The following is a 16,594-nucleotide window of genomic DNA, read 5'->3' as shown; positions in this document are numbered from 1 at the left end:
AGCTGACTGTTTTTGCAGCTGCTCTTTTAAAAACTGAACAATCATTAATTTTCCACTCAGGTTCTACAACACTATCTTTGTTCAGTATTCTTATCTTTACAACATATTTTTTCCCATATTAAAAGCTAATCATTCAGTAATTGTCCTTTTCTGTGTTTACATTTCCATGTTTAATGCTGAGTGACTAAACAGTGACTAAATGGCACGTGCAATTACATATTAAATGTGTCTTTGGACACTGCTGAAGTATTTTGTTTAACTTTTTGTGTAGTAAATATTTTATCCTCTGTGCTTTTCCATTGTCACATGTTCCACAATCTTCCAGCTCTAAAGAGTAGGTTCCCAGTTGACTAGATTCCATCTCTCTAAGATATCATTTCTAACTGATAATTATATATCTAAAATTATTTGATTCTTCTGTGAATAACAGGTTAGGTACTTCCAATTACTCACATTCATATGGCAATGACTTTGTATTACTATCTGCGTGGCTATAGCCAAACATGATACAAAATCAATATTCTCCTTCATTCAGTGGAGTATAATGATTATAATCATCATAATACTCTGCAGTATTAAAACACAAATGATGGAATCATATCACATACATATCATTTTGCAATTTTGTCATATGATGAAAAGGGTGGAGACAGTGGCTGTTATTTGAAGACAAATGTTGGTGTTGGGACAGCAACCAGCCACAAATTTACTTTCAGTTCCTTTACTCAAAGGGTACTGTTACTGGTTTTGAATCATCATGATTCATCTTCAGACAGTTTACACAACAATTAATCTGTAAAAAACGTTCCTCATGTTATAAGGAAAACATGTAAACCATCTGTAGATGAATCATAACAATTCGAAACTGGTAATAATCCCCTTTAATAAAGGAATTTAAAGTAAAATTGTGGTTGGTTGCTGTCCCAATGCCAACATATCATTTTATTTCTACTTTGATGTCTTCCCGCAAGATACTTCATTTGCAATAAGAACTTGGCTTTAAACTATTCATAAATAAAATTATTATTATTATTATTATTATTATTATTATTATTATTATTATTTCTTTCTTATCTCAGACGTTATGTCTGGTCAAAAGTGGAAAGTGACGCAGACCTTGATCAAGAGTGACTTCCTTTTAACTGTACGGTATATGTTATATTGCATTTAGGAACTTTCGGGTAATTGAACATGTATCAATAATTACGGATTTCTGTAGTTGTATATATAAGTTTGGATGTAGCTGTATTGCATTGATGTACTGGTGGATATTGTGTGGTATGACTCCTGTAGTTGATAGTATAATTGGTATAATGCCAACTTTATCCTGATGCCACATATCCTTGACTTCCTAAGCCAGTTGGATGTATTTTTCAATTTTTTCTCCTGTTTTCTTTTGTATATTTGTTGTATTGGGTATGGATATTTCGATTAGTTGTGTTAATTTCTTCTTTTTATTGGTGAGTATGATGTCAGGTTTGTTATGTGGTGTTGTTTTATCTGTTATAATGGTTCTGTTCCAGTATAATTTGTATTCATCATTCTCCAGTACATTTTGTGGTGCATACTTGTATGTGGGAATGTGTTGTTTTATAAGTTTATGTTGTAAGGCAAGCTTTGATGTATTATTTTTGCTACATTGTCATGTCTTCTGGGGTATTCTGTATTTGCTAGTATTGTACATCCACTGGTGATGTGATCTACTGTTTCTATTTGTTGTTTGCAAAGTCTGCATTTATCTGTTGTGGTATTGGTATCTTTAATAATATGATTGCTGTAATATCTGGTGTTTATTGTTTGATCCTGTATTGCAATCATGAATCCTTCCATCTCACTGTATATGTTGCCTTTTCTTAGCCATGTGTTGGATGCATCTTGATCGCTGTGTGGCTGTGTTAGATGATACGGGTGCTTGCCATGTAGTGTTTTCTTTTTCCAATTTACTTTCTTTGTATCTGTTGATGTTATGTGATCTAAAGGGTTTTAGAAGTGGTTATGAATTTGCAGTGGTGTAGCCGATGTATTTATATGAGTGAGTGCTTTGTGTATTTTGCTAGTTTCTGCTCGTTCTAGAAAGAATTTTCTTAAATTGGCTACCTGTCCACAATGTAGGTTTTTTATGTCGATAAATCCCCTTCCTCCTTCCTTTCTGCTTAATGTGAATCTTTCTGTTGCTGAATGTATGTGATGTATTCTATATTTGTGGCATTGTGATCGTGTAAGTGTATTGAGTGCTTCTAGGTCTGTGTTACTCCATTTCACTACTCCAAATGAGTAGGTCAATATTGGTATAGCATAAGTATTTATAGCTTTTGTTTTGTTTCTTGCTGTCAATTCTGTTTTCAGTATTTTTGTTAGTCTTTGTCTATATTTTTCTTTTAGTTCTTCTTTAATATTTGTATTATCTATTCCTATTTTTTGTCTGTATCCTAGATATTTATAGGCATCTGTTCTTTCCATCACTTCTATGCAATCGCTGTGGTTATCCAATATGTAATCTTCTTGTTTAGTGTGTTTTCCCTTGACTATGCTATTTTTCTTACATTTGTCTGTTCCAAAAGCCATATTTCTATCTTTGCTGAATACTTCTGTTATCTTTAGTAATTGGTTGAGTTGTTGATTTGTTGCTGCCAGTAGTTTTAGATCATCCATGTATAGCAAATGTGTGATTTTGTGTGGGTATGTTCCAGTAATATTGTATCCATAATTTGTATTATTTAGCATGTTGGATAGTGGGTTCAGAGCAAGGCAGAACCAGAAAGGACTTAATGAGTCTCCTTGGTATATTCCACGCTTAATCTGTATTGGCTGTGATGTGATATTATTTGAATTTGTTTGGATATTAAGTGTGGTTTTCCAATTTTTCATTACTATGTTTAGGAACTGTATCAATTTAGGATCTACTTTGTATATTTCCAATATTTGTAGTAACCATGAATGGGGTACACTATCAAAAGCTTTTCGGTAATCAATGCATGCATAGTGTAGCGACCTTTGTTTAGTTTTAGCTTGATGTGTCACCTCTGCATCTATTATCAGTTGCTCTTTACATCCTCGTGCTCCTTTGCAACAGCCTTTTTGTTCTTCATTTATAATTTTGTTCTGTGTTGTATGTGTCAATAATTTCTGTGTAATGACTGAAGTTAATATTTTGTATATTATTGGTAGGCATGTTATGGGGCGGTATTTAGCTGGGTTTGCTGTGTCTGCTTGATCTTTAGGTTTCATATAAGTTATTCCATGTGTAAGTGTATCAGGGAATGTGTATGGGTCTGCAATGTAACTGTTAAATAATTTAGTTAGATGTGAATGTGTTGAGGTGAACTTCTTTAGCCAGAAATTTGCTATTTTATCTTTTCCAGGGGCTTTCCAATTGTGAGTAGAATTAATTGCTTTGGTGACTTCATGTTGCAAAATCATCACTTCAGGCATTTGTGGTATCATCTTGTATGTGTCTGTTTCTGCTTCTATCCACCGTGCATGCCTGTTATGTTGTACCGGGTTTGACCATATGTTGCTCCAGAAGTGTTCCATGTCTGTTATGTTTGGTAGATTGTCTATTTTAATGTGTGTGGTATCTATTGTCGGGTAAAATTTCTTTTGGTTTGTGTTGAATGTTTGGTTTTGTTTCCTTCTATTTTCACTTTTTTTTGTATCTTCTAAGTCGTTTGGCCAATGCTTGTAATTTCTGCTTCTTTTCATCTAATTGCTCTATCACATCTTGTTGTGAGATTTCACCAAACCTTTTTCACCCCCCCCCCCCCCCCCCCCCCGCGGCGTTTGATGTCTTATAAATTGTGTTAGCTGTCCCAATGTCTTTTCTCAGTTTTTCTATTCTGATCTGTAGCCTGTGTTGTCATGTTGGTTTTGTGGGTTTCTTTTGTGTGTTGGTTGGTTCTGTTCTCAGCCTAGTGTGTATATTTAGTGTAGTGAGTGCTCCTATATAAACCAGTAGTTGTAACTCTTCCATAGTTGTGTTTTCATTTATTTTGTTGTGTATGATTGTGTTGATAGTTTTTATTGTTGTTTCGACTTGTGGGTTATTTGGCGGTCTATGCAAGAATGATCTAATGTCTGTATTTGTGTCTTTGTATTCTATATATCTCAGCTGAAATTTTTCTTCCATATCTAACATGTGTGTCACTTCGTGTTCTATTTGTACTTGTTCTGGTGGCAGTCTTAAGATTTCGTTTTCCTCTGATTGTTTAATTGATGTGTGTTGTTCTTTGTTTGTTTGCTCTTGGATGTTTGAGTCCATTACTGTATTTTCTTCTTCTTCTTCTTCTTCTTCTTCTGATTGCACATTATTTTGTTCCAGTATTTGTTGTACTTGTTGTTTGATGTTTTCTAATTCTGACTGGGGTATCCTGTTATTTTTTATTATTACACGGATCTGATCAGCTAGTCGTTGTTCTGTTAAAAATTTTAATTCTGGGTATCTGGTAATAAATGCTGTGTATACTTGTGATCTGTATCCAGTTGTGTTGGTTCCTAGGTTTGTTGCTTGGTAATAACAGAACATGAGGTGTCGATTAACTTCATCTGACCATCTCATCCTCTGTCTTTGTTTTCCTTCTAGGGTGGTTGCAGGAAGCATATCCTGCAAAACACCTCTATTTGGATTTAAATCATTTTCCAGTTGGCTAGCAGTGTCGTTACCATTGTGGGCGGGCATAGGGTTCAAGTGTCGTCCCCGACCATGACAGCGCTTGTCCGAGGCTTCTTTAGTTGTGTCCTCAACCAACTAATCACACTAAAAGGGGGGTTAGCCCTATTAGTGGTTTGTTCTTTTTGTCGCCTTTTACGACTGGCAGAACATACCAGAGGCCTATTCTTTTCCCGGGCCTCCACAGGGATTATTATTATTATTATTATTATTATTATTATTATTATTATTATTTTAACATCAGTCGCAGATTAGGTAGTTGTACGAAAATTATTTTATTGTTACAAAGTAATGTACACCTTTCATCAATATCCCCCTGGAGAATCATAATTCAGATGTGCTTTTCACAAGTGATTCTAATAAGAGTAAGCAATTAAAAGGAACCTAAATGTATTTGCTTCTTTTAACAATGTAATATGTGACTAAAAAAGTATGAAATAACAATTTAAATTGCTGCTGATAAAAAAATTTTCACAGTCACTACATAAAGAACACTTTCCTATATTTTGTTGCCCTTTCAGATACAACAAATAACCACTCATTACATGTCTACTCATTTTGCCTGTTATGTGCAAAGGGTGTTTAATCATTATTAGCCTCTAAATAATTTGATTATAATTATCATGTGGCATATACTTGTTAGTTGGCCGTCCTTTACAAGGATCCCAGCTGTTGTCATAATCCAAGTACTGTGATAATGTGTAACATAATCCTTGTCCCCATTGGTAGTCAGTTCCATTCTTCATATACCGATGTGCACACACCTGCAGTCACGTAAAGCATCACATGAATTAAGAAACTGTAAGAATGAAACATTGAAGTAATAGTGCAAAACAATTGCAAAGGCAATACATGTTGACACTGGGAGGATATTACATCTGAGAGCAGAACAATGTGAGTGGGCAGTGAAAGACAGACGTTCAACACAAAGGGGGAAAAAAAGAGGACAAACGAGGAACATCAACAGAAAGGGGAGAGAACAGAAAGATGGGAATGAAATACGAATGTCTTCAAGACATAAAACTGGAATTAAAAAGAGCTTACTAATACATTGTTGGTAGCTAGTGATACTGTTTAGAGAGACATATAACAATAAAAATAATAAATTTTTGACAATATAATGTAATTGGGTAGATAAAAAAATCTACTCACCAAACAGTGGCAGGAGAACACACATAAGAAAAATAGTTTACTTATGTAAGCCTTCAGAACCAGTGGCTCTTCCTCCTGCCAGAAGGGCTGAGGGGGAAGGAAGAGTGGTGAAAGGAAAGGACTGGAGAGGTTTAATAAAATGGGTAGAGCTTGGAAAAGTCACCCAGAATACCAGGTCAAAGGAGACTTATTGGATGGGATGAGAAGGAAAGACAGACTGTTGGGTCTTTCTGTCTCATTCCATCTGGTAGGTCTCCCCTGACCCGAGATTCTGGGTGACCTTTCCAAACTCTACCCATTTTCCTAAACCTCTCCAGTCCTTTTCCTTCAACCCCCTTCCTTCCCCTTCAATCTTCAATCCTTCTGCCGGAAGGAGGCACTGGCTCTGAAAGTGTGAATAAGTAAAACCCTTTCTTCTTCTTCCTCTTCTTCTCTCTCTCTCTCTCTCTCTCTCTCTCTCTCTCTCTCTCTCTCTCTCTCTCTTTCTCTCTTTTGTACATGTATTCTCCTGGTGAGCAGATTTTTTTGTCTACCCAATTACATTATGTTTAGACACACATCTAGAAATGATCATCAAGTCTTTGAAACTTTCAAATACACACAGTGGAAGCAGATAATGTGGTCACAATCATTACCAAAAAATAATTGTTTGTCAAAAGTTCTAATAAAATAAGCAACATCAAATTAAAGTTACAATTAACACTTCTGAGGATCACAGACACTGTCATCATCAGAGGATGAAACCTGACTGGTCCAATGTTCACAGACTTCTTTATAGATGTGGGAGCTTTTGCTGTAATAATTTCTCTCACAGCCAAATGAAATGGCTTCCTTATGCTTCAGTACTGGCCAATCAGTGTTCATCAGCTACAGCTGTTAACTACCACCACTGCTAAGATCTGAAGGCACACTTTCAGCTAGTTAAATTACAGCGATTTTTAGGCATGTGCAAGAATCTGTATTCTGTGTGTGTGACAGCATCTGGCTGATCTAGTGGTCAGAGATCTCTAAAACCAAGAAACCTGCTATAAGTTCTTGGCTGCTGTAGGTATCCAGTCTTACTTGGAATTCACATAAATATTCAGTTTCATTAAATCCGTAGCCATTTCACCTGAATGATTTACTAAAATATTTTAATTTTGTGAGAAAATATTTTGTTCATCTGTGATAACCATAGCCTGGCCTTAAAATTTCCTTTTTTAACTTTTATCTGCTTTTTCTTTAATAGAGTGGTGTAGCAGAAAGAAACATGACGGACAACTTCAGGAGCTGTTCACCAGAAACAAGAGTCCAGTTAACATTTTCTCTCATCTTCCAAAACCATCAATATATTTAAGGTAAAACAGCCATAAATAGAAAAATGAGTTTGAACAGTAAAGTGCCTTGCTAGGCACAGTACCATTTCTCACATCAACAAACATTGTCAGAGGTGAAAGCAGTGATGGTGGAATCAAAGGATGTGTTGTATGGAAAAGTCCAGTTAACCCTTATCCATAAATTCTTCTTCTTTGAGGGGAGCACATAAAAACATTATTGCAATATGGCCATGAATTCCGACATGATGTCATCCTAAGCCAATCTGTTTATGGGTCACCTGAGGAACTTACCTACCCATCCAAATTCTCCAATTTTGTCTGGTTTAGGGTCACTGACCACATAATATGCATTCATGGTCAGGAGAGCCTACTCTTATCCCTCTATGGTCACAATACCTTCTCTGTCATCTGTTTCTCCTCAGGCTGCCACTTTCCCTGTCAACTGGCATCAACATCTCCAATGGCTCCTTAAAAACTTAACTACTATCCACACAGGGTCCAATAAACATAAACAGTACCTGCATTCTGATAGCTGCCATCCCTTCCACACTAAAAATGGCCTCCTCTACAGTCTGTTCACCCATGAACAGCACAGCTATAGCAAGAGTCCAAACAATCCCTCACTCAGTACACTCCGGGTCTTGCTACGGCCTTCACTGACAGGCATTAGCCACCAAACCTAGCTATAAACAAATTTCCTGTGCTTTCCACACATCCTCTGACAAACCCCAATTTCATCCTGGGTTAGGACAACTTAACCATATTCTTCAAGGCTTTGACTAGTTAATAATTCCCCTGGAACTGAGGAACATCCTACCCACAATCCATTATCTCTCTCCCAAAGTCATATTTCATTGCACCTTCTCTACAATATATCATACTCATCCTTCAACAACATCTACTCTCCACACTTTGCCACACAGGTGATATCACCTTGAGAACCCAGGTGCGTGATTAGAAACCAGCTGTCAAACCCAAATGAATGGCTGCCATAAAACTGTCACCAAGAGGAGAGTTGATCACACACTTTTGGAACATTCTGCCAAGCATAAAATATGCTCCACTTTAATGGCTGCTTTCCAGCCTGTCCCATCTGAATTGTCCCTTCAATACTAACTTCTCTTAATTACAGTGATGGGAACTGTCTTTGCAATACATCTTTCTATCTCATAATCCACCTAGTCTCTATCTCCACTAACTCCTAAGCCACAACCACCTCTATCCTGCATCAGAGCCCCACTTCAGGCATTCTAAAATCACACCTTTCTCTCTGCAGTATTCCTCTTTCTATGTTTTATCTCCTCATCTACATCACTGTAAGTCCTGTGCAACTTCCCACTGCCTATGGTGCCACATTCCTATCTTGTACACTTGCTACGTCTCCCACCTAGTCACATTTTCTTCGTGTCCTCCCTCCCCTCCCCACCAACTTGCTCTCCCCATCCACTCTACTTGACACAACCCCTCACCCCAGTCAAGTTGCAGTGCCAAAATATGCTGTCAGTGCGGACAACATTGCTGTGCAAGTGCACACATGTGTGTGTGTGTGTGTGTGTGTGTTTGTGTGTGTTTTTACTGTACCTGGAAGAAGGATTATTCACTTGAAAGCTTAGCAAAATCACCAATCTTTTTATGTACCTATCCATAACTCTGTTACTAGCTAATGTAGCATAGAAAATTACACGTAGTTTACTTACAACTCTCTAATAATAATTTGTCACTTAACTTTTGAGGTCTACCTGAAGATTCTCCATCATACTGGGAGATTACAGGATATGATGTGTGAATGAGCAACAATGTAAAATAGGTTTGGAGGCAAACTGATTTATACTAGATAACGAGAGAGCCAGCCAATAGTACAAAATTCCTAAGAATATGTTTGTTTGTGTGCCCATCTTCCGCAGCGGCTGTTAACACCTGTTACTATAGGTTATCTGTCTTGAGCTGACTGCAGTTCCTGAGAAACATTACAAATTGTATTTCTGTGATTTTTTGTGTAAGACTGAATACTGAACATTATGATTGATTTAGATGTATGTAACATTACTGTAACAAATGTCTACTTATCTCCCAAAAAAACCTACCTGAGGCAAACAAATTATTATACACTCCTGGAAACTGAAATAAGAACACCGTGAATTCATTGTCCCAGGAAGGGGAAACTTTATTGACACATTCCTGGGGTCAGATACATCACATGATCACACTGACAGAACCACAGGCACATACACACAGGCAACAGAGCATGCACAATGTCGGCACTAGTACAGTGTATATCCACCTTTCGCACCAATGCAGGCTGCTATTCTCCCATGGAGACGATCGTAGAGATGCTGGATGTAGTCCTGTGGAACGGCTTGCCATGCCATTTCCACCTGGTGCCTCAGTTGGACCAGCGTTCGTGCTGGACGTGCAGACCGCGTGAGACGACGCTTCATCCAGTCCCAAACATGCTCAATGGGGGACAGATCCGGAGATCTTGCTGGCCAGGGTAGTTGACTTACACCTGCTAGAGCACGTTGGGTGGCACGGGATACATGCGGACGTGCATTGTCCTGTTGGAACAGCAAGTTCCCTTGCCGGTCTAGGAATGGTAGAACGATGGGTTCGATGACGATTTGGATGTACCGAGCACTATTCAGTGTCCCCTCGACGATCATCAGAGGTGTACGGCCAGTGTAGGAGATCGCTCCCCACACCATGATGCCGGGTGTTGGCCCTGTGTGCCTCGGTCGTATGCAGTCCTGATTGTGGCGCTCACCTGCACGGCGCCAAACACGCATACGACCATCATTGGCACCAAGGCAGAAGCGACTCTCATCGCTGAAGACGACACGTCTCCATTCGTCCCTCCATTCACGCCTGTCGCGACACCACTGGAGGCGGGCTGCACGATGTTGGGGCGTGAGCAGAAGACGGCCTAACGGTGTGCAGGACCGTAGCCCAGCTTCATGGAGACGGTTGCGAATGGTCCTCGCCGATACCCCAGGAGCAACAGTGTCCCTAATTTGCTGGGAAGTGGCGGTGCGGTCCCCTACGGCACTGCTTAGGATCCTACGGTCTTGGCGTGCATCCGTGCGTCACTGCGGTCCGGTCCCAGGTCGACGGGCACGTGCACCTTCCGCCGACCACTGGCGACAACATCGATGTACTGTGGCGACCTCACGCCCCAGGTGTTGAGCAATTCGGCGGTACGTCCACCCGGCCTCCCTCATGCCCACTATACGCCCTTGCTCAAAGTCCGTCAACTGCACATACGGTTCACGTCCACGCTGTCGCGGCATGCTACCAGTGTTAAAGACTGTGATGGAGCTCCGTATGCCACGGCAAACTGGCTGACACTGACGGCGGCGGTGCACAAATGCTGCGCAGCTAGCGCCATTCGTCAGCCAACACCGCGGTTCCTGGTGTGTCCGCTGTGCCGTGCGTGTGATCATTGCTTGTACAGCCCTCTCGCAGTGTCCGGAGCAAGTATGGTGGGTCTGACACACCGGTGTCAATGTGTTCTTTTTTCCATTTCCAGGAGTGTATTTAAATTTTAAATTATTAAAATTTATAAATTTATCTTTGTTCCAGAAGGTGAAGGAGTTTTAAAAAAACAGCTGTGGTTGTAGGTCAAGTTGTTTGACAGAGGTTGCAATTCGTGGAAGAGATACTTACCATGACTTTCCCACCAGGTCCTTGGCTCCTCACAGTGACTCCAAGCCACTGACCATCTTTGATTTCATCCTTAAGTGGTGGAAAGAGATCGGTTGAATCAATGGCTGCAATCATACAACAACACTGAGGAATACATTTTGAAGGGAACAATGCCATATGCACAACAATTCAGAATATGTGACAGATTCTACAGCTCGTCATAACCAGTTTGTGTCATCACAGACAAAAAACATTAACCTGGGATGCATATGGCCCATTCCCAATTGTTATTTTATACACCTTTAGCTGAATTAAGCATGTTTAGTGCAAACATTATTACAATTTCTCAGAAATATTGTAATATGCTGAAATAGTGTAAAATTTTCTTAAAATAATTGTTGTTATGCAATAAGAAATTGCAAAAAAAGATATAACTGAATGGAAATAATTTCATAATGACAGAGTAATTGTAGAACTATTATCACAGGACTACAGATATAATTCATTATGAGAAACAGTAATAATTTCATATGGCTCACTGCCTTGTGCAATCTTGTGACACAGCTCCAAGTTTGCTACATGTATGTTTTTTTTAAGTATCTTCTCAGTCGACGTCATAAGGCTGGTTGGGCACTGTTTCACACTTCACCACTGCAGAAGAATCTGAGTTGGTCACATTGCATAAAACACAAGGATATCCACATCTGTAGTCATGACATTAACAAAGACACCATGGACTAGTAATCAGACAGACAGTAATCCAATGATGATCTTTCACAGAAACTGAAGCAAGTAAATACTGGCATAACACATATTTATTTTATGTCATTATAATACTGAAAATTTTGCAAATGAAAGAATAAACAGAAATGAGCAATGGTAACATAAACTGGTTATAAATGATTGGTGTTGGGGGTAGGAGGTAGCAAGTCTGACAGAAGAGAACAATAGGCATGAGAGTGAGTGTGTTTGTGATTCTGTTTAAGAAAGTTGTTTAACTGCAACTAAGTGGTTGCTTTTCCTTATTTCTTGTTCACATATTTAGTTGTGATTTAGGAACCCGAACAGTTCACCTTGCTGTATCCTGCTACCAGTGCATGCGAGAGTGAGTGCGTCGAGTGTAGTGTTGCCGTGGGTATGTACTTAAATCAACTGCCAATTGTATCAGTGCAAGCCGGCCACTAGAGGCCTCTTGTAGGAAGCATGCACATTGCATGGTCTCCACTGCACCACCTACTGGCGACTCATGCATATATACACACAGAGCAGTGCTGATTCACTGGCACTATGTTCTTCAGTCTGTGCACTCATATCAGTTCTGTGTATCGCTTGCGTTGTACCTTCTGTATGATTCTTTATTCCTATTGCACGTGGAGTAACGAGAGGGTTATTTTCATTATTGCTCTAAGATTTATGAATATAGCTATATTTATGTTACTTGAATTGGTTTTGTGTTTTACTTGGTTACTACACGACTGGTGATGAGCTTTGGATTGGTTTCTGCATGTACAGGCTCATAGAGCCATTTTGTCGGGTTTACTCATTATGGACACTGTGGAACTGGCAGTGATTGAATAGCTTGTTTTGGCAGTGACCACATTGTTGGCTTCTGTTAACAGACAGGATACTGTTCCACCAGTCTATCCACCCACTTCTCCTCTGTATGATGATTGAGCTGAGGGTTGGGCAAATCTGAAAAAAAGACTCAGACAGCATTTTTTGGCTTTTGGTGTGACAGACTGGAATTTGGGCAAAGCCTTATTCCTCTCATGGATTCCACCTAAGGTGTATCAATTACTATGTCAGCTTTACAAGAACTGACAGCTCTTACTTTTGACCACATGTGTAGTTTATTGTCCAACAACCATAACAAAATAACACATGTCACAGTGGCATGAGTTGAGCTCCACCAATGCCGCAAGAAACTAAACCAGTCATACAGGGCCTAGACAGCCAAATTTCACAGACTTAGCCATAAGTGTCAATTCATTACTGGTGCCCATAATGTCTCGTAAGCAGACTTTATGGTGTGTGATGCAATTCGCCGTTTAGCTCTGGACAAGGAAGTGCACATGAAGGCTTTATTTTATGAAAAAAAAGCCATTGGCAGAAGTTTTGCAAGTAGCGCAATCTTTTGAAGGCAGTGGGTGGCCAAACTGAAGAGTGGGGCAATGTGGCAGTACTGTCACAAGATGTGTCCACTAGGACAACAGATAGCTTGCATGAGGAAGCGGCAGTAGCAGCAGTAAACATGCAAGCACAGTGCAGAGCAGAGCAAGACCGGTCCAAACAGCCACGACTGCCACAACACCACTGTCAGCATTCTCTGTTTCTGTCTTGTCCTTTTTGTTTTATCCACCATGAACATTTGACGTGCCCTAAGCACTAGGCAACTTGTAATGCTTGCCAGAAGACAGGTCACATAATCTCCATCTGTTGTTCACTGAATGTTGCTCAGGATATGAACATAAACTGTGTGGCTCTAATGCTTGTTACTTCTCCTGTGTTGGTTATCATGTTAAGTGTTTATTACCAAGTGGTCCAGATATAGGTAGACACCAGACACTGCAGCAACATTATCGAATTCTCAAACCTACAAGAGTTTAGGCTCGCTGCCATTGACACCAGTCATGTGAAAGCTGGTCAGTTATAACAAACAGAACATTGAGTTGTTGGGACAGTTTATAGCATCTACCTCTTACACATGTCAGTGGTCCATCCCATTACATCTTTAGTGGTTCTGATACTGGTATTAAGAACAAATTCGGGACAGATGTATTTCAGGCATTTAGATTTTTTTTCTCTCACTGAAGCAGTTCACCTTGTGTCCCATATGGTACTACATTCTCAATTGGAAACACTGTGTGAGGGGGTTTCGGACTTGTTTTCAAGAGGTGTAGGGTATGCTATAAATTTTTCTGCTCAGATTTCTTTGAAATCCTTGGCTCAGTCTCATTTTTGTTGTGCGCATCCTATTCCTGTCACTCTGAGAGATCAAGTAAAAGCAGAATTGAACAGACTTCTAGGGGTATCGGAACCTGTTACGACTACTGAATGGTCATCTCCACACGTTGTGGTTTGGAAGCTGTCAGGGAAACATCGCCTCTGTGATGACTTCACTATTACTGTCAATGCAAAGAGCCTCAGCAAGTTCTAATTTTGAATATTGCTTTTGGTTTCTATCAATATTTATATCCTCCTTTTGGTGTGACTAGTGATCCTGCTTTTTTCCAATGATTTTTAGAGCAACTGACTATGTCTGTCCTCGGCTGCATTAATTATTTGCATGATATTGTTGTCACGACCTCTTCCATGGCCAAACACTTAAAAAAATTGCATACTTTGATTTCTGTCTTACAGTCTTCAGACTTATGGTGTAACCTTGCAAAATCACAGTTTTTTCAACTTTCTATTGTTTATTTGCACTTGGAGATCTCACAGAATGGGTTCACCCTCTGCCAGACCACATCTCTGCCATTATACCTATGCCTCATCCATTGTCCATGAAGGAGCTTCAGGCCTTCCTAAAGAAGATTCCCAACTAACACAAATTCCTGCTGAGGGCAGCCATATTGGCCCACCTGTTGCATGCCCTGTTATGCAAGAATGTATCTTTTTGTTGGAGCCTGGATTGCGAATATGCTTTTCAAATGTTGATGAAATCTGAACTACTATCAGCCCCTTGTTAAGCTACCTTCTCTCTGGACGAGCACATAGTTTTCGGGACTTACACCTCACAGTACGGCCTCAGTAGTTCTAGTGCACCGATATGTCAATGACTTGGAGTGACCTGTTGCTTTGGCCTCCAAACCTCACACTTCAGCCTAGCAGCATTAATCTCAGGTGGGAAAAGAGGCTCTTGCCATAGTCTATGCTTTCCAGAAATGTCACTTATTTGTACGGCTCCAAGTTTCACATTATTACTGACCATAACACTTGGTTTCACTGTTTAACCATCGCACTTCCTTGCCTGACAAGATAGCACAATGCTGGCAATACTGGGTGCTGTTCTTGTCTCACTACAATTGCAGAATACAATTTGGACTATATCTAAACATTCCAATGTGGATGCCTTGCCCTGCCTTTCTGTGGGTTCTAATCCTGACTTTGATCTTGAGAATTGCTTTGCTTTCATCTTGATACCGAAATGCAGGCCATGGTCAACAGTTTCTCAATTACAAACTTGAACTTAGCAGATGCTGTTGCTGCCAAACCAGTTCTCTGCCAGGTGATTTAGTTTGTTCAGCAGGGCTGGCCAGATAAACCACTGGGTCGGGCTTCAGACCACCTGCACAACTATTTTTCCTTATGGTATCACCACTCTGATTTTGACGGTGTTCTGCTTTTGTTCATGGAAGACCTCTCTCCAGAGTAGTCATGTCTGCTGCACTATGGTTCAGGGTTTTATGCCTTCTCCACCAGGGCCATTGAGTTTTGCACAGTAAACTGATAGCTAGGATACGTGCTTTTTGGCCAGGCACTGATGGCAAAATTGTCCATTTTTTCACTGCTTGTGAGCAATACGCCCGACAAAAGGCAGCTCCCAGGTCATCTTTGTCACCCTGGCCCACTCTACGCCAGCCGTGGGAACACATTCATGTAGACTTCATGGGTCCGTTCTTGAATTCCTGTTCGCTCTTGCCTGTAGATGGATTTTCCCAATTTCCTTACATTCTCCGGTATGCATCGACATTGGCTACAGTCACAGTTCATATGCTTTTGAGGGTTTTCTGCTATGGAGGGGTTGCCTTGTATCTTAGTTTCTGATAATGGGCCACACTTTTTTTCTCACGTCTCAGTTGCTTTGATGCCATCAAGGCATTCATCACGTTACAGCTCTGCCATTCCACCGTCAAATGACAAGATGGAATGATTAGTGCATATGTTCAAGTCCTAAATGAAAATGTTTGTAATGGATTCTTTGCTTCTCTGTTTTCTGAGCACCCATCACTTCATGCCTATGGGGGAGTGGAACCTGGCTGCAACCACACCTGCCATGGTTGGGTTCATACAGCAGCTGTACGCCAGGACCACCAATGTGGGTGGGACAGTTTGGTTGCTGGCTCAAGTTGATACAGGCCACTGTTGTCCACAGCCGGGGATGCCATCTCTGTGACGTCTGTATGGCCAACGAACTTTTAGCGTGCCACTTTGATCAGTTGCGCCACCACTCACCGCCAGTAGCTACCGGTTTGTGGGTACGGTCCCCATCACCATAGTTCGCCCCATCACCCTCTGCCTCAAGCCCTTCGTTGCTTGCTGTGGAGATGCTCCAGTCCCATTGACTGCATCCTCCACATGCAACGCCCTGGGGTTCCAGCTTCCCTGCACCAGGTACCGGTCTATCTCCAGCCTCAGGTTTATTGCTGCAGCCTGCTACTCAGGTCAGGCCATCTCCACCAGTCTCTTCGCCATCATTGTCTCAGCCACCACCACCAGTGGGTCCAGCCACGTCTCCTCCACACTGGGACTACCTGCTGATCACAATGCAGAGATGGCAATGGTACCCTTCTCCCCAGTGCTCTCATCGGGTGCTGTGCAGGACCACCACCCTCAGCAGTGCCAGCATCTCTGTGCGTTCTACCTATAGGTTGCGGTGACCGCCTCACAAACCATTCTACCAATGTCGTTGGCACCAGCTGCCACCGGCTGGATCTGATGGATGTCTCTCGTTAGGCTGCTGATGTCTCTTCACACAAGCAATAGGTATGCTGTATCCTGCTACTATTGCATGTGAGGCTGAGTGTGATGAGTGTTGGTGACTTGCGCCTATGTACAACTGGGACAGCACTAACTCACACTCCATTATGCTATTTTTGTT

General features: G+C 40.8%; 1 protein-coding gene across 3 annotated transcripts in view; it reads right to left on the bottom strand.

Moving 5' to 3' along the window:
• LOC126356133 (integrin alpha-PS1) overlaps positions 1–16,594 on the bottom strand; it is a 535,136-nt gene that overhangs the window by 91,265 nt on the left and 427,277 nt on the right. For all 3 annotated transcript variants that reach the window (XM_050006842.1, XM_050006841.1, XM_050006843.1), the window contains 2 exons: positions 10,795–10,898; positions 5,303–5,430 (listed from right to left, as the gene is read on the bottom strand). In XM_050006842.1, the coding sequence (XP_049862799.1) occupies positions 5,303–5,430; positions 10,795–10,898 (232 nt within the window). The remainder of the gene's footprint in view (positions 1–5,302; positions 5,431–10,794; positions 10,899–16,594) is intronic.

The sequence above is a fragment of the Schistocerca gregaria genome, chromosome 3 (assembly GCF_023897955.1).
Source record: "Schistocerca gregaria isolate iqSchGreg1 chromosome 3, iqSchGreg1.2, whole genome shotgun sequence".
Lineage (NCBI taxonomy): Eukaryota > Metazoa > Arthropoda > Insecta > Orthoptera > Acrididae > Schistocerca > Schistocerca gregaria.
The sequence above is the reverse complement of the archived record's forward strand: the minus strand, read 5'-3'. Positions and strand labels throughout refer to the sequence as shown.